Raw genomic sequence first — 19,177 nt, 5'->3', positions numbered from 1 at the left:
GTTTTGTTTTTTTTAAGTTCCCCAGTCATGACACCAAAGAAAATGCATACAAAAAAATTCAACTTTATACTGAATCATGGGGCATTTATACAGTGATTTAAACTGATATCACAAAAGGAAAATAAAAAAATAAATAAATAACACTCCTACAGAAAAAAAAATAAAATAAAACTAGAAAGAAAAGAGAAAAAAAATCACCAGGCAACATTTCCAAAAGATGAGAAATCCTTCAAAACACTTTCACTATTCAGCCTCCATTTTAAGACCTTTTCCATTCATTGAAATGTGTTCCCTTCCCTGGACTTTAACCCATCCTTTATTTGGTTTTCAGAAGCAGTGATTATGAAGACAAATAATAAGACCTGTTCTCACTTTAAAGAAGGAACATTAACAGAAGTGGTGCTGTATTGCGCTTCAGACTGTTGATGTCATTAAGAAAAATACAGATTTTGAATTGGTTGAGAGATTTTTTTTTGTTTTTTTAGCAGAATTAAGGCAAACAAGACAACTGAATTAGCCCTATTGATTCGAGAAGAGGCAAGAAATGGATGGGTACGGGTAGATGTGGAGGTCGGAGAGGGACCAGAGGGAAAGGAGAGAGGGCGCTATTGGACTCAACAAAACATGATTAAGGTGGGGGCTCGTGGAGGACGACCATGAGAATGTGTGGAGAAAGCAAAGCCTTGACTTTGACCTGAGATTAAGTTGCACCTAGAGGGCAATGCTAGGTGCAGTGTTAGACAACATGTACAAAAAAGGGTGCAGAAAATACACGCTCACACATCGAGCTAAGGTGTCCATTCCAAATAATAATAATAATATTAATAATAATAATAATAATAATAAAATATACATCCACAAAACAAATACAGGAGGAAACATTTCATAAAAATAAAAGGCAATGAACAAAATTACAGGAAAACCTTTTAGGGTAACAGAAAAAAAAAATGGTTTTATATCTAAATCATCTTATTTTTTGTAGTTTTATATTTATTTATTTTTTTAAAGAGAGTCTGAAGATATAAGAAATGGACTGTAGTGGAGACCATAAAATACCAAACCTGAAGGATTTCTTTATATATATAACATCCAAAAAGAGAAAAAGGAAAAAAATAGCAGCTTTGTTCTGTACAGACATAGAGGCAAACATTTTGAACCGTAAAAAGGTTTTTTTTAAAAAAGTGACAAAACCGATGATGTGTATAAAAACGATCCTGCAGTCTAAAATACAACTGTAAGACCTTTTGTATGTGTTTTGAAATGTAGAGAAACGAGCGACTATTCTAAAAGAGACCTGCTGTGACTCAGAAGTTGTCTTTAGGCTACTAAAATCTGATCCAGCACTTTTGTCGTTTTCCGCCTCAGGTCTCCGACTCTTGTCTGGCTTGTTGGTTGTGGTGTACTCGGTGCCATTTTCATTTGAACACGTTCCACATGAAAAGCACACTTAAAACATGTCGGGTAGGGTTCGTAACAAATGAAAGCGGAGGCAGAGTCATATCCCTTTTAAGTTCAGTGATTTGCAGTGTGGGACATTTGATGCTTTCTTGAAATAAAACAAAGAGAGTGAGGCTCCGATTCCGAGTTGACTGACTCAGTCATGTGTATTTCTCTTAGATACAGAACAAACTGAATACGAAGAAGGGGGAGGGGTGGAGTCATTCATGCTGGGATTTGAACTGATTTATGTGGTGCTACAGAAAACCAGCAAAAGCAGGCTGCTTTGATTTATTATATGAATATTTCTATTTTCAATAACAATGAATTGTAACTTATCGTACACTTTCTCAGTTTACTGTTTGGTGATGAAATGATTACCAAATTATTTGCACTTATTTTCTGTCAGTTTGTATTTCTCTAAGAATATTGCTGCTATAATCAAATTGTATCATAAGGCTAGTGGTTACATAAAATGATCTAAGAATTTATAGTGATATGAAATGTAGTGTGTAGTTCTCTTTAGTGTTGTTTCTGTTCCAAGTATCACGAGGCTTCTCAGATTTATTCCAGCCTAAGTGCACACACTGCATATTTTGAGAAAACTTCAAACTGCAGGTGTGTATGTGACTCATCTCAACATTAACACTGCCCTGTAACCCCCCCCCCCACTGCTCCAGGAGCAATCTGAACGCCATCAAACGGTTTTGCTGTTATCTCCCAGACAGACTGAGTCTCGACTCTGAATCACAGCCTCAATCAAGAAAGATCCCTGTATAAAATTTGAGAAAATAAAAGTTGGATTTGGCACTAGTTTGGCAGATACACAATAGGCCCTCCTCTTCCATTTTTGACCGCTCCTGACGGGATCTACACCCACAGAAATATTAACAGAAAAATGAAACAATGATCTTAGTCCAGACTTTCTAACCGAAGCATCCTCTTAAAACACGAGCCAGTCTGCTCGTGGAAACAAAGTCATTTTGATGGAAAGTCATGGTATAAGGATAGTCATTTTAGAGAATCGTGTTTGTATAAATACACAATCAAATATCCACAACATCCTCTCTTAAATCATCAGGAAAAAAAGTGCTCTTCTATTGGGTTTGCTGGCAGATATGCTAAAAACAGGTTTTCTTTAGTTTGTTCATTAAATCTGTAAGCCGGGATAAAGGCCTGTAGTGGAATACAGGCTGCACAGGAAAGAGTTCCCCAGTGTTGAGTCTGAGCCACCAAACTCCAAAATGCTTTAGCAGGTTTCTGTGCTGTTTTTCAGTTTTTAGAGTTCACGTTTGACCGCTTGAGGAGTGGAGAGACCATCTACTGGCACACAGTAGAAGCAAGTCATTTCTTATCCCTCCTAAAGAGATTGATAAGAGGTTTGTGTTACCCTGTGTTAAGAGGAGGAAGAGGAGGAGAAGGGGCTGGTCTGATATCAGCAGGCCGACGACTGGGGTAGGGGTAAAGCTCGTTCATTCTTTCTACCCCCATTCATGTGTGCATAGGGTTGCATCTCGTCAAAGTTCGGCCGCAGCACCACCACAGGCCCGTTGGCCGAAATATGTCCTGAGTGCTTGTCCAAGGTTTGGCTTGGAGATGCCAAAGCTGAGGCAACAGGGCCTGGGGAGGAGGGAGACACAGATCCCAGTAATGGAGTACCTGGCCCCTGCATAGGGGACAACTGCTGGGTAGAAGAAGGAGGCGTCCCTCCTACACAAGCTGACGACAGTGCGGCGGCAGCAGCGGGCTGTCTGGTAGACGCGGGGTCCAGTGGAATGTTCTCCATGTTTTCTACCTCCATATCCAGCTCCTCGGTGTCCGGCGGCTTGTTGTCCTCACTGTAGAAGAAGCTCATTTCCCTGAAGGGAGGCTCCAGGTCATCTTTGATGCTGCTGATGATCTCCAAGAACGTCGGGCGCATCTTGGGATTAAACTGCCAGCACATCCTCATCAGCTCAAACCTGCAAGTGATGTGCAAACGGTAAAAGGGGGGGTCAAGTACGGCAGAGTTTCATTTTGGTGTTTTGTTAATAAAGCATAGGTTCACATTTCGTCCCGGGTTCCGAGACATTCGTGACTTTTGGACCTTCGAGTGAGAATACTTCATGTTCCTCACCACTAGGTGGCAGGAGAGACTAATGTACAAAAGTGGCTCTACTATTTTTCCAGTTCCCTAATTTAATGTATTAGAGTAAATTCAAATAATAAACCACAACTCTGTAGACTATTACACAACATTATTCAATAATCCTGTGTTTGTCTTTGTAAATGAAATGTATGAATGAACCTCTAGCATTTCTAAAACTGTGTGAAATCCCCTACAGATACCTGCCCTTTACCTTCAGACATTCTTGCACTTAATGACGAACGTGTTAACTATATCATGTCTTGTAAAATCCTATGTTAACTACAGTTCACTGTAGTAGTGGACGAAAACATGTAGACGAATTCTAAAATTGCTGCCAACTACAGAAGGTGTAGTTGCTTGTGACTCGGTTAACGCTGTGTGACTACACATACAGTACAGTAAGATCAGTGATGCGTTATGTACTCAGCAGCACAGTAAATCATACATGAAGCTGCTCTGCCAGGCCAGCAGCCGAGCTTTGGGAATGTCAAAACAACATCATAAAAGGGAGAATTATTACAGTTTTGTGTGGTGCTACACCACACACCACAACTTCAATTATACACAAACAAGCTAAGAATACTCTCTAAGGCCCGTTGACATAAACACCTCGGTCATCTCTCCTCCACTCTTGCTGTTGCTTCTCTCTTGTTTTCCTTCTCTCCCAGAGGTCTCTTTGCAGTCTGCAACAACCTCTGCAGCTGGGTGCCAGCTACTCTCCGCACAGAGGAATTATGGGTAGAGCACGCGCCTCACGTCATGCTCTGAAACAGCAGGGGGGGGGGGGGGGCTCTGACTTGTTTTTTAGCACCACAGCAAATATCTTAAAGCATAGATCTCCCATGAACACGACTAATTGTTGGAGTTGGGCCGACGCTCTAAAGTAACCTGTCTGTGTAGTGCCACTGGCTAAAAACACTTCCCCCACCATCTGTTGCTGTGCATGAGCCTTGTTGATGCAAATTTAGAAAACAAACACTGCAGTAAATTGTGACTGCTTGTCAGCATCCTGCCAATCATGGCACACAGACACATGCTATTGCCATCAAACTACAGTGGCTTCTATTTGACCTGTCATCAGTGACATTACCAAAATATGACAGCTCAGTGCTACTTGAGGTGGAAATGGACTGTATAAGAATGACCTGACTCACACCTAACTGTGACCTAACTGTGCCGTTTCTTTTTTTTTAATGATTTGGTACATTTAATTCTGATGTCACGTGTGAAATGGTGACTGACTAAGCAACCTTTTGGGCCATCAATATGACGCCACAGACCGCCGCCTTGCTTCTGCACTCGATAATAGTTTTCTCAGTTTTTATTTGTTGACCACTTGTTACCAGCAAATATCTGGAACTCACAGTGTTGAAGTGATGCTTTTTAAGACTTCAATAAAACCAAAAATCTAGTCTTGACACGGCCAGAATTTCACCAGCCAAAGAGGCCAAGTGCGAGAGCGGAGGAATCTCCAGACATCTACGGTGAATGTTTAACTTGAACAAACACCCCCAGTGTGGTGAAAATGTGATGTATGGTAGCACTGGAAATTATACTGCACGCTCCCCAATAAATCATTTTAAATGTGATCACAGCCTTATTTTATTCATTTTTGCCAATCCCTGTGTGAAAGAATCCACTTCTAAAGGAAACTCTAGACAGAAACATGGGAAGTACAATCAGTGACCCACAGCTACCTGACCATGGGAAACACAACACAAAGAGGATGCATTCAAAGATCATCCCTCTTTCTGTTTTCCTGCCCACTTCATCTTCTTGTATCTTTCTATTAAGGCTTTCTGTGATTTTTTTTTTTTTTTTTGGCTTCACTTTACTTTAGCAGTCTTCTGGAAATCTCCATGAGGTCACTACAGCAGAGGTGACCAGTGGCAGCAGCCTTAGTGTAGCTCAGAGACCAGGAGGCTACCCCACCACCTCTGTAACACAATCCACACACTCCTGTAATCAGGACAAAACAGTCAGGCTGCCATAGAAACTGGAGATTTGTGTCTGCATAACAGTCGGCCTTTTTTTTTTTTTTCTACTCGCACTCTCTTTCTAAGGTGAGGTCAGCCGTGGAGAGTGGGAGGGGAGACAGCAGAATGCCTTCTTATTGAGGTCAGAGAGGGAGAGGAGAAATGCATATATGCAGTGCTGCATGCTGACAAGCAGGCTGTGCTGTGTTTTCTCTAACAGGCAGGGTGATTCATTAATGAATTATAAATGCATTTAATGAATTATTTCTGTCTGGCATCCCCTTCACTGATAGACAGACACCATCTCCCTCCTTGTGCCCGTTCATGGTGGCAGGAATGAGGGGCATCTTTCACACATGAGTTGTGGCATCCCTTCTATGGGCCGAGGCTCACGGGTGAGGAGGCTTCTCACTGCCAGCTGACCACTGAAGCCATGTCGTCAACGGACCACATTTAACCTGTGACGTTAATGTCAGGCCTCATCTTGGCTCCACCATAGCATATGCACCACATGATATCCTATACACTTCAAACCACAGCTTAAAATAAACCCTGGGCAAAACATTAATGGGGCCGAAGTCGTGCAAGATGCTGGCAGCAGAGGATGAACTGATACATTCTTCAAGGCTGTTCTAACACAGACCTGGAAGACCTAGGTGAACTAGTTATTAAACACACAGAGACACTTACAGCATATCAGGACAGTTGTCGGGTTTGTCCAAGAGTCCCCCCTCCATGACGAAGCGCAGCACTTGTTCATTGGACATGCCTTGGTAAGGCTGTTCTGCTAAAGTGGCGATCTCCCACAGCACAACCCCAAATGACCTGTGACAAAAGATGAGATGAAGTTCATGAAGTTGTTTTACATTTTTACTAATTATCTGATGGTAGTTCAGTGCTCGTGTCACTGAATGTAACGTCTTATTGACAGTTGTGTAGAATCACACCAACACAAAACTACTCAATGACATTTAATTGTTAATACAGTGACTGTGTGCTTTCCCACTTATTACATGTACATTCAAGCTAGCCATCTTCTAAAGCATGCTGTTGTGTCTTTGACCATTTGCTTTACCTTTCGGACCACCACTCGTTTCCTTCTTGCTTCCCTACAAATCTGCTTGTTTACTTGTATTAGATAATCACTGTAATGTCATATAAAATCTATTCATATAATTTCCGCTTTATTATTGTATATTCATATACATACATTATTGTCGTAAAACTGAAGTTAATAAGATGAGAAACAACAAATGTTGATGGTCCTTTAAAGTGGCACTAATCACTATTTTATATTAACATTGAGTCAAATAATTGTGTATAGTGAGGAATCCCATTTGTGGTGTCCACAGAGACTTTACTCTGCAGTACTCTACAGATCTGAACCTGAGACGTGATATTTCTGTCAGTGTTGTGTCTACGGTCTGTTTTGCCTAAGTGGCCTAAAATCAGTGCAGCTTAAAAATAGAAGTGCTTAAGAATAATGAAATCACATTTTATTACTGCAGAGCTAGCCTCAGTATAAAGTGTTTAGAGCAGCTCTCATTAAGGTTTGACATCAAGCTACCTTGCTTTGACAGCGTCCTTCTTAGTTATATTTTTTACCACTGGCGCGGCTTCTGAACATACACTCAACAGCCTTATAACAACTGGCTGAAACATTCCTGTGCTGACAGACGAACCCACATTCAGACAGATTTTTTCTTGATCAACAAAAGTCACCTACTCGTGGATCCCTAAGAAGCCCAGAAAGGGTTCATCTTACACTAAATTCTGTCTGCACACATTGACATCAAGGAGGAAGATATAGCGAGCGTATGAGGAGGTGGGTTTGTGTTGGCACTGTAACCTCTCATTAGGGAACATCTGGAGCAGTTTAGGCCCACTCTTAGGGGCTGACCCGTGGGACACTTTGAGTTGGGAAACAAAAACTAGTAAGAGAGGTAGTAAACGTTTGTATTTCTCTTGAACAGCCTCATTCCTTACCATAGGACAAAAGGAAACACAAGATTTCACATTTGTTCTATACTATTGTGTCACAGAGGGAGGAATTTCCAGAGAGTCAGCCGGAAACCAAACTATTTTTCTGGTTTTGGAAGTACTGTCATTACAGGAAATGCATGTTCAAACTATTAAGGGAAGAATCATATGACGTTTATGGGTGAAGGGATCTGTGGTTTGTTTGTTTTGTTTTTTCTTTCACGATTTGACTCCACAGCATGAACCGTTTTAGCCCATCTGCATTTACAAAAACACACTATGCAGACATTTTTGAAATACCTTGCGAGCCCCTGGCACTCGGGCAGGTTTATGCGTGTGTAATGTAAGGCTTGCGCGCATGTGTGGGAGTGCGATGTGTTCTCATACCAAACATCAGACATTGTAGTGAACACGCCATCTTTCAGCGACTCTGGAGACATCCATCGGACAGGCAGCAAGCCCTTCCCTCCTTTTCTGTAGTAATCCGTCTCATAAATGTCTCTGGTCATGCCAAAATCTGAAGAAAAATATGACAGTAGTGGTTGGGGAAGCCACTGAATATCATTCATTCTGTGTGGGAGAGGTGGCTCCTAAGAGCTCATCCATTCTCCTCACCTCTTCCCTCCCTCTGTCCATCTACATTAAGACTCAGGCACACACTGAAATCCAAACAAGTATTTTGCAGGCCAGCAGAGAGGGTTTTAGCATTGAGCAACCAGTGAAGGCTGAGGGCATCGCATTAACTTGACTTACCTCCAATCTTCACAGTGAAGTCCTCTGCTACCATGCAGTTCCTGGCAGCCAGATCTCTGTGGACAAATTTGTTGGCATTTAGGTATGCCATGCCATCAGCAATTTCCCCTGCCATCTGGATCATCTTTTTGAGCGGGGGTAGGACCTGGCTGGTGGCATTCTGTGGCAGAGCGAGAGGAGATGAGGTGAGAGCAGGAAAACACACCGTTGTGTCACGTTTCTCTGTCTTCCTCAGTTCGGCACTACAAAGCAAAGGGGTGGATGTCGTGTGTGGAAAGGTGCACATGGGTGTGGAAGAAAGACTGAACAAAGAGGAACAAGGTGTGTGTATGTGTTGGCTCATCGGCATGTTTGTGTCTGACAATTCACACCATCACATGTGCATAAAGAGACTGCATCGCATATCAGTGTTTCTGTGTGTGGGGAAAGGCTGATTACTTCTTTGCGCAGGGAGCGTAGGTAGCTCTTGAGATCGCCACGGGTCATCAGCTCCATAATCACCAAGGTTGGTTGTCCCTGCGAGACCACACCCAGCAGCCGCACCTGCATGAATCACAATACAGAAAAAGGTCGGGTGAGATGACTCAAAAGCTGCATGTTAAATCCATATTGATCTTTATATTTACAAACTAAAAGATTATACATTTTTTTCCTTTTTTGGGTGTGTGGAACAAAAAAATCACAATTCAAAGTCACAGCTTGACTGACATGAATGATGATGAAACATGTAATGTATTAAATATAAAAATAGAAAATAACGTTATACTTACTTATACTTATACTTACTACTACTACTAAATTTGTATATTGTTTACACTGTATTGAATGCTGTAAATTAGAAGGTAGTATCTATATTTAAATTAGAAACCAATTGTAATCTCTTCGCTTTGAAGATTGTAAAAAAAAAAAAAAAGTTTATTTTAAGTTATTTAATCCAATTTAATAAGAGTTATTGGCTTTTTAGCGGCCAGACTTGACAAAATGGTTGCAACAACAGCTTTCCAAAGGGAAAATCTTAACGTAGTTAACGAGGCTGATACGTATCACACTGATGAGAAAACGTACAGAATCTCCGGGAGGCTGAACCCAGCCTCGGGCTGTGTAAAGACAACCACAGCGAACTCAGCGCATGTGATGTTCTCACCTCTTTTTCTCTACTTAATTCAGATTAAGTAGGAAATAACAATAATGAGAACTCAATCTAATGCATTCAATAAGCTTTTTAAAATGGATTTCATTTTTAGCCATATCGTGATACTTTATCTGGATTTATTTCAGACTTGCTCTGTCAGGTTTTTTTTAGGATTTGTTCTTCTTACCACATGGTGACAGTTGAACTCCTTCATGACGGAGGCCTCATTCAAAAACTCAATGCGCTCCCTCATGCTGGCCGACTCATTTACGGTCTTTATAGCCACTCGTGTCTCAGGTTCATCCTTGACCACTCCCTTGGCGATGCCTTCATACACCATGCCGAAGGAGCCCTGGCCCAACTCCTTGTGCATAGTGATTTTCTCCCTGGCCACCTCCCACTCATCTGGGACGTACACTGGCACGAAACAACAGATAGCAGGTCAACGCCAATACGTACACCAAACTATAAATGTAAAGAATTGAGAAGGTATTTGATATTCTTACTGTCAGCAGCACTGAAGTACTCTGGGTTCACAGACGCATACAGGACTCCATTCCCCAGCCTGTCACTGTTCCTATTGACAAGAAACACAACTCAGTTAACCGGCAGAAGGCAGCTCTGTCTGTGGGGGTGATATGTAACTCTCTATAGGAAGTCTAATTAACATTGCACTAGTTATTAAGTTTCTTAAACAAAGCACAAAACAACATAATCAAGCAACTTTTTTTCTGGCAATGTGGGAAGCATGTTCATAGAGGTACGTACCTCTTTTTGTTCACAAAGAAGAGAACAGGTGCTGAGGCTGGCAATGAAAAGTGTGACTAAGATGGGAATAATGATGACCAAGTAGAACGTAAGTGTATCATCTGTCAGACACAGCAGAAAAAGAAAGTGATAAGCACCAAATAAACACATGATTCCTTATTTACTATAACAAAGGAGAATATGCAGAATTGAATGTGTAAAATGCTCAGTTACGTTTGTGCGGAGGTATGTAGAAGGACACATTGTCCGTCCAGGAGCCGTTCCCTGCGAGAGAAGTGGCGCGCACACGGGCAGAGTGGTTTCCTGAAGCCAGGTTGGTCAGGCGAGCTCCTTTGTACTCGCGATAGTGCTGTCGTGACACACACTCGTGTTTCTCAGGCTAAAAAGAAAAACAAACCCATTGTGGTTACTGTTTAAAAGACAGAGAAAGTCTCAAGGTCAGATAAGGAGGGTAGAACTGGGTTTCCGCTTAGTATCTTAACTAGACTTCATAATTGAACAGTCTGATGGCACTGGGGTAGTAAAAAAGAGAAGATGTTTAACAGTAATTATTTAGACGCTACCCAGCCTGGCTCACCTCAGTCCCCAGATTGAATTTGATCTCATACATCAGGATGAGCCCATTGGGCATTATGGGTTCAGGCCAGTGCAGCACCACACAACGCTCGACCTTGTCGCACCACTCATAGGTCACTTTACCAGGGATGTCATCTGCTTTGGCTGAGAAACACACACATGCACAACATTATAACAACAATGCCAATAAGGATTATGAAAGTCCACTATTAAAGTCCACTATTGATTGCATCCAGGTCACCTGCAGGTTTGGTTCTGGAGAAGACAAATGTTCCAGCGCTGCAGCGCCCCACCTCCTCATTGCAGGCATGGATGTCAATGCGGTAAACTGTGAAGGGTCGAAGGTTGAGGATCTCTAAATATTCAGCTGTGCTCTTGTCTTCTGAGAATGGGTACTCTTTGATGGGAGGAATGCCATCTGTACTGTTATCCCCCGGGCCAAGGGTGGTGTTCCCTGTGCCAACACCTTCATTAAACAGTGTATCATTAGCCACACCAAAGACATCTCTACGTCGGCGATCTGGAGGTCTGAAATACAGAGTGACAAAAGGATGCAACAGCATTAAAAGGTTGACTTAAGTACAGCAAGCACTGCAATGACAATAAAAGACAAAAAACATATAGAGCATGTCCTGAAATTCTTTTTGAGTTTAGCTGGGCCGTGTGAAGTGAGTATGTGTAGGCGCGCCATGTGTCCAGATGCTGCATACTACTCCCTGCGGAGCTGTATAGAGGGATGAGGTCAGACAGATCATAGCGAGGTGGACGGACTGAGAAAGAGAAAGGCAGACACTGAGGAATCTTTCCACAGTAAGAAATAAAAATTACATCTGCTGCCCTACACATCCATATCAATGATAAAATGGGTATGAAAAGCAAATATTCAGTCAATCATAACGACCAGTTTACTGTGGCCAAACACAGGGTGTCATGGTGAATAGACATGTGTCTCATGGCGCTGATGATAAGTTCTGGAGCCGCCTGCAGCTGGACATGGACACTATTGAAGGCAAGATGGTGATGACAGCTGTAGCATGGTGATGTAGCCTACAGTCACCTTCAACAGTTACATATGAAACCTGCAGCATAGTTTGCTGAGTCAGGTGAACAAAGACGACGCTGCTCTGACAGCTTGATTAGTGAGAATCTTCATTATTCATTTTTGTGATTATTGTCAGAATTGCTGTTTATTATGTTTCTTTTGATCAACTATTTGTTTAGACAATACCAGAAATAATAAAACGCTGAACTAACTAAGAGATTTAACTGAAGCTAAAGTCAAGCACATTGTGTATGAGTAGACATACACCTACAGGAGGCTCAGACAGGTCAGGTCTGTGAGAACCAGTCGCACTGAGATGTTAACATTCCAGCTGTAACAGTACAGTCCTGAGTCCTGAGCTCAAATCTGTTACTACTACCTACAAGTGAAGACGAGGCCAGATGAAAAGAAACTCGAGGGTCTAATTCCGCTATGTGGAATAAGAGAGTTAGGTTACGCAGGAAACTCGTGACACAGTGAGAAGCCTCCTCGGTTGACTGAAGCTTGACCTTATAACTAATGAATATTTACAGTTAGTGTCCTGATGTCACCCTCTAAAAAAAGATCCACCTTTACACGATAGAATCCAGAGACTTCACACCGAGTCGGTGATTAATAGGGCAAACATACAGTGCCACAGGGTCACACTAAAGACGTACGTGGAGGTAAATCCTCAATTCATCTTCCATATATTCATCATAAGTTTCAACAGCAGTGGACTACGGTGGATAAACAGTTCAAGTCAGCTGATACTCATCACTCCACGAGGTGGCTTTGTAAAGCCAACCTCCTCCAGTAAACCAGTGTGCCTTCCTCTGTTCTGTTTGTCCTCTAGTGCTGATGGGCCTCTTCCTTTATTCATTTAAATTCCAGATGGGTTCACTGTACATTTCCTGGCAGCTGTCTCGCTCCACACACACACACACACACACACACACAAAAAAAAGAAACAAGTCGCGGACAAAGAGAGTGTGGATTTGAAGGAGGAAAAGTGGAGTGCTGAGTGGAGGGCGACAGAATGGAAAACATTTCCTCTTCTTTCTGTTTCTGTGATCTGCCAATCACACACAGCCAGCAAGATTGGGGGGGGGGGGGGTCAATTACAACAGAAAGCTATGTTTTATTATTCTTCCTTCAAAGACATACGGATCCAATTCAATAAGAGCATTGCGAAATAAGACACATTGACACCGTAATGCTGTTTGAATAAATGAACTTTGGAGGATATGAATTTCTACCACACCTACTGAGCCTCCTTTGTCAGGAGCAACAAGTGTATCAAAGGTCTCCCGTATTTTACTGTGATTGATGACATGCAGAGTGTTACAGCACCAATTCAGAAATCCAAAGATTGTGTGGGACTCTTTACGAGAAAAAGGACTGTGGAAAAAAACCGAGCTGCAGTCAGTGAAACATCCATAGCCACGAGCAAGTTAAATGATAACACAACACAGATGTCAGTCCCTACTGTGGGGAACAAAAGCCTGAGCAGCTACGAGTATGCAACCAAACTAGGCCCTTCAGACTCCTTAATCACATCTCTCTCCTGGGTTTGTTTGTGTTGCCTAAATTGGTGCCTGCTAGGACCTATCATCCCACCGTGCCACTGTTGCCACAGCAACAGAAAGCCACAAGAGCGCCGAAGGCTTTGGATCCTACTCAGCATGTCTTCTCATCTGCGCCGCCCGACAAAAGGGCCGGACCCAGCGGGGCCAGCTCAGCCCCGTCCGGTCCATCTACACCCCATGCTTGGATCCTGTCAACTTCATACACAAGAGCTATTACCCCCCCGGCTGCCACCTCATTTCTCATTTTGACCCGTCGAGGCAAACGAGTTGAGCTCTTTGATGGACATTTCCGCAGAATGAAAGGAGTCACAAAGCAGTTTAACCAGATCACTGTGAGGGTGATCTTACATGTCCATCAGTGGCTCACTGTACCTCGGCAGAAAGATGGCATTGTGAAGGAAGTTCTCGAAGACTTTAAAAAAGTAGCGGTCGTCCTTCTCCCGGTCCTTCTCCTCAGGTGTCTTCTGGCAAGCGCAGCATTGGCCCTTCTCTGCCCCTGCCAGGTCTGACTTGGTCGGCTTTGTGCACTCTTCCGTGTCTGCAAGCCCTGTTGCTGGGATCCGGATTGGGATCTTCAGATCTGTTTTGAGAGAAACTGAGAGAGTTTAGTGACGGGCAGTATTCTAGCAGTTATTTAGCAATTTGCTAATTGATTTGTAGGATGGGTACGGAGACCTTTAGAGCAATAGTTGTGCTGGTATAGCTCCTTGTCCTCAGGCTGCTGCTGCCAGCGGACCAGGTAGTAGGTCAGATTGCCATTGGGAAAGGCTGGAGGTGACCACCTTACCACCAGTTTGGTTGAGGAGTTGGCATATGCTCGGGCATCTTTTGGCATAGAGGGTGCTGAAATAGGACAAAAGTCATGTTATGGTATATTAAGATGATGTTCAAGTTACTGAGAGGGTTGCAGTATTAGTGCCATAGTCAGACTTACCCGATGGGCGAGTGCGAACGTAGATTATGTCGCTCTTTGCCCCAGTAACGTGTTTGTCCTCCACTTGCAGGGTAATGGCCTTCACAAAAATAGCATACTGGGTCCAGGGCTTGAGGTGTTGCAGACTGACTTTTGGGTCACTGTTTTTATCCTGAGGAAGATCCACATCCAACATGTGCCAGCTGTTTGAGCCACACCCATCCCGGCCATCAAACTCTGTGATGTTCTGGAAATGGCTGGTGAAGACAGAACACAAACGCTTTATTTATGCGTTATGTTATATTTAAAATGACAAGGCGGGCAGTCACACAGCCAAATCAGGTACTCGTCAACTCATTACAGGTATAAAACTGAAACTTACTGTTCTTGGCTTTGTTTGAAAATATGATTAATCTTAACATATCTCACCCATGGGTTTTTATAAATGCTGTGTATTTTACATCAGTGCTGTTTTCCAAAGCATAGCATACAGTTTTTGATTTATTAGCTAGAAACTGCTCTACAGGTCATCTGAAATCAGAGTGCCAAAAGCAACAGATCAGTTCAACAGCTCGTATATGGTCTTTGGAAAAAGGTTAGGAATAATGTGAAGCGCATACAGTTACTAGTGTAAAATATGCAGACAAATGCAATCATGTTTTTTTACATGACATCGCTCTAAGTGAATTTACATGTGTTTAAAAAATTCAATTCTGAATTTCAATTAAATTTTATGACTCATCCACATCCACTCTGCCTCAATGCAGAATCAATTGTATTGTATTCTAATGACTTACGACTCTTTGTAGTAGACTATGAAGCTGATAAGGTCTCCGTAGTCTGGCGGCTGATAGCGCTCCCATGTCAGCCTGATCGTGTGGCTTGATGTGATGTTAGACTTAAATTTCAAGATATGGCTTTCACCTGTTGACAGAGCAGGACTCTTAATGAGACGCACAATCAAAATGGCATTTCATCGCTCTTTTAATGTTTCGTAAAATAGATGATAGATAATGAAAAGTTCACATGAATGTACTCACAGCTTGCTCTTTCACCGTTGTTGCGGAAATCACCTTCCACTGGCTTCACGGCTATGCCTGTCTTTTCCCACATGGTGTGGATCTCAGACATGCACAGTTTGGGGTTCAGACTGAAGAACAGACGACCAGCCTGAATACTCAGGTTGTGCTGACTCCAGTCCCACAGGTGCTGCAGGTGCTGGTTGTTGATGGCGGAGAATGAATACGTGCTGATAACAAGAGAAGATCAAGAGAAGGTTACAAACCCATCGCACAGATCAACAAGAAGCATGTTTTTCTCAGACTAGAGTTGTAATGAATGTTACAAGGAGCTTTTTTGCCACCTGGTGGCAGTGTTAAGCACTAACAGTGGTGAACATCACATGAGCTCAGGTTTGTGTGGCTGTCGGGCAACGAGCCGGGGTTCGTACAGAGCAGGACATGAAACAGAAAGAGTGTTGAGCTAACACTCTGAACTCAAGCAGTCCAAGTAGTGCAGCTGAACACCTCCAGAGCGAAGGGAATGTCTGCCATCCTCAACAGCATTCCTCTGAGTGAAACTTTACCCTGGGAGAAACGACAACAAGAAGGGCGACAGGCTTTCCCATGACCCCTCTGGCCAATACCATAAAAAGTTTCCCTTATATCTAAGACTGCTGCTGATATCACAGTAAACATGGGGCCCAGTGAACTGAGACTTAACATTCAGATTTGCAGCCACCCCCACTTCTATGAGCTGTCTGCAGAACACGAGACTTACATGGTTATTTTTAAATAAATCCGTTTAAGTTAATGTGCACATCCACAATCTAATATCAAACATTCAGCGTGAAGTCACTCAGACACACACAAGTGAAAAGTGCAGACAGGCCATACTTGTCGATGAGTTCCTTCCCTTGGATGTAACGCAGGCTCTTGAGGAAGGACAGCGAGCCAAGTGCGTCGGAGTGTCGAATCTTCACATAGCCCGTCACTGTCTGGATCAATCCCATGAAGTTCTCCAGCTCAGACGCAATGTTATCTGGAGACAGGAGATAAATACACACAAACAAAAACAAAAGGGCACGTGAACGAAAAAAATAAGAAGAAACTGCTGATGCAAGTCTTCCAAAGAGCATTAAACTGTACATTTTATATACTGTCTGTGGAGATTAGCTTGTGAACCACTCTATTAACTGAGAAAATTACCAGCATTATATTATAGTGTAATTATAGTAAACTGCAGAGCGCAGGAGTAATGTTGATTTCATGACCCTCACTGAAGACCCTAACAACTTAGACCACCAGGCTTTTGTGCAGTTATTAAAATACTGCACATGCACTGCAGTCAGTAAAGTATCCTATATACAGTATTAGAGTCAGTAAATGATTTGTAGAGTAGCCAAGACAAATATTCTGTTGTATATTTTAATGTGCATTAGTTAAAGAAATACTGATATGTGTAATTGTAGCTGACGTGATATAATCCTTTTAACTTCCTATAGTCTGCATAAGTGTACACTTGAAACTACACTGCAAAATATACAGTATATGTGATGTTAAAAGTGCATAGCTGCACTCACTTCCACGGCGGATGTTGATGTCCAGATTGCCTTCGATCAAAGTGCAGTCCTTCAGGGACTGCGCAGCATCCACGGAGTCGATGACAGGAGATGTGCAGACCTTATCGCACAGGCCATTACAGGGACTGCATAACATGCTGTATACAGCAGAGGGAAGAACGAGACACGGATTAAAAGTCAGACATGAAGAAGAATGAGCAAAATCTTATGCTAATTTTTCTACTCCACCCTAAAATTATTTGTCCGCTCCCTAGCTCCCAAGCATTCCAAAGAATCCAGGCAAATTCACTGCATGATACAAGGTCATCTCTTACATTTTCATTTCTACATTTACATTTAGTCATTTAGCAGACTTACAACTGAGGTACTAGGCAGGGTAAGCGTAAGGAGGTCTTACCTAAGGACCCCTACTGGAGGTAGGCCACAGCCGGGATGCGAACCCCAGCTTTAATCATTTATGTACCCTCTCAACTCTGTTTTGTGAGAGAGTGACTCACTGTATTGACCTCAGAGACAAAACAGCAGTTGTATGGCCAAAAAATATACAGCAGCAGAGACTCTGCATGGAAAGTTTGAGAACTGACAGAACAAAACAGCGAGCGAAGCTGCAAACAAATTCTAGGTTTATGTCAAACAAAGTAAATGTTAAGGGGAGGAAGTATTCCAGTAAGTGTTTGATGGTCAAGACTCTTCAGATGAGTCTCTTCTTAAAACCTTTTGAGCTTTAATGTGTAAAACCGAGGTTAAAAATAAGGCAGTGTGTTGAGCATTTTGGGAAGTCTAAACTTGAATCCCAAACAGTCCAACGTGCTCTTAACCTGAACCACTTCCACCTCTGAGAACTACTTTAAGGAAAGGATCTTGTGAGGGCCAGGTCAGGTGAAGTTCAGCTCGAGGATACTTCAGGCAAATGAATTCATTATGCACAAGTGAACACAAGCTGCTTTAGTGTCCGTGACTACTGAAGAGAAACTTCGTCCATCGACAGGAAAATTAACTAGATGTTAAATCATTCTAAAACCGCTGACTCTCTTGAAAAACACCAGGTTTCGATCTTGTACAATTAAAATGAAAAGCATTAAGCTGTGAGAACATTACACTAAATGTACCATGATTTATTTAAGGAACTCTTAGTGATGTTTTATACATTCGGCGTGCCACCTGACGTGGCATTTCCAAATCGCCAGGACTTAAACTAGAAGTGAAGGCTGTGTCTTTACCGATTAGTCTCGTTGCGTTTGAAGCCGGAGGGGCAGTCGGGCATACATTCTCCCCAGTGGATGACGAAGTGAGTGTCGCTGAGCAGGTGCACCTGAGAGCACACCTCCATGGTGATGCACCGCCAGCCCTCAAACTTGTAAGTGCCTGGGGGACAGTCTGGCACGCAGCGGTCCTCATGCAAGTAGTGGAGGCAGGCAGCGCAGGCCATGTCATTGTTGGGTTCGGTGCAGCTTCCCAGGCACTGACTGTGGCAACACTCCCCCTTGTCTGTGCAAGCAAGCTTGCAGTGTTCTGGACATACTGAAGAAGAGAGAAAGACGGGGGAGAGGTCAGCTTTGGGAGGTTGTAAACAGTCTGTACTGCTGGACACTATTACAACAAAGTCAGGGATGATAAAGGTCAGACACATAGAAAATGTAGGTTGATATAGCACAGATTGTGATTTAAGTGTCTGTATAAATGACAAATAGCTTCAATGATGGCAAGGATTATGAAGATGTTACATGTTATCTGCTTGATAAAAGAAACAAATAGGTTAAAGATGAGTATAGAGCCACTTCAATCCCACTGTGTCATCACACCACTAGCGTAATTTATTATTTGACAGAAAACAAATTCCTGGTACCATATTTATGCTTTTCTCCATTTTTTTTTTTTGTTTGTTTTTCTTTAAAGGGCCATAAGGAAAAAAAAAAGCCTTAAATATCAGGACATATCTGCAATTAAATGTTACCCATGATTCGAACAACATGGCTTTCTTCTCTTCTTAATATGGTGCTCAAACAAAACTCTCACTCCCACAATCATTTTAACTTCTAATAAATAACTACTGTACTTCCTTCCAGGCTGGGAGGAATAGCGACTGAAAAAAATGATTGTGTGGGGTGTTTCAAATTAAGCTTGAGCAACATGAATAATAGAAGTGCCTCACTGTTTACTGAGCAACACTGGAAACCCCAAACCCAAAACAATATGTTATCAATAACACATCGCATTTCCCAGCTGCTTGGACAGACAGACAGTACATTTGAAGGATTTTGCATCCAAAACTGTTTGTCAGATTTATCTCACTGAGCTTGCAAAATGAGCATTAATGCATCAG

The 19,177-nt window shown here is 42.4% G+C and overlaps 1 protein-coding gene across 1 annotated transcript in view; it reads right to left on the bottom strand.

The window, feature by feature from the left end:
* Window positions 1-1,851: 1,851 nt before the first annotated feature.
* igf1ra (insulin-like growth factor 1a receptor) overlaps window positions 1,852-19,177 on the bottom strand; it is a 63,204-nt gene continuing 45,878 nt past the window's right edge. Inside the window, 20 exon segments of the mRNA XM_026365115.1 lie at window positions 1,852-3,398; window positions 6,232-6,366; window positions 7,909-8,038; window positions 8,275-8,434; window positions 8,713-8,817; window positions 9,594-9,823; window positions 9,913-9,983; window positions 10,175-10,200; window positions 10,202-10,275; window positions 10,388-10,553; window positions 10,752-10,894; window positions 10,992-11,278; window positions 13,733-13,940; window positions 14,036-14,203; window positions 14,295-14,530; window positions 15,071-15,197; window positions 15,314-15,522; window positions 16,169-16,313; window positions 16,855-16,991; window positions 18,075-18,375. Of these exon segments, the coding sequence (XP_026220900.1) occupies window positions 2,873-3,398; window positions 6,232-6,366; window positions 7,909-8,038; window positions 8,275-8,434; window positions 8,713-8,817; window positions 9,594-9,823; window positions 9,913-9,983; window positions 10,175-10,200; window positions 10,202-10,275; window positions 10,388-10,553; window positions 10,752-10,894; window positions 10,992-11,278; window positions 13,733-13,940; window positions 14,036-14,203; window positions 14,295-14,530; window positions 15,071-15,197; window positions 15,314-15,522; window positions 16,169-16,313; window positions 16,855-16,991; window positions 18,075-18,375 (3,584 nt within the window). The 3' untranslated portion in view covers window positions 1,852-2,872.

This window comes from Anabas testudineus, chromosome 6 (assembly GCF_900324465.2).
Source record: "Anabas testudineus chromosome 6, fAnaTes1.2, whole genome shotgun sequence".
Lineage (NCBI taxonomy): Eukaryota > Metazoa > Chordata > Actinopteri > Anabantiformes > Anabantidae > Anabas > Anabas testudineus.
The sequence above is the reverse complement of the archived record's forward strand: the minus strand, read 5'-3'. Positions and strand labels throughout refer to the sequence as shown.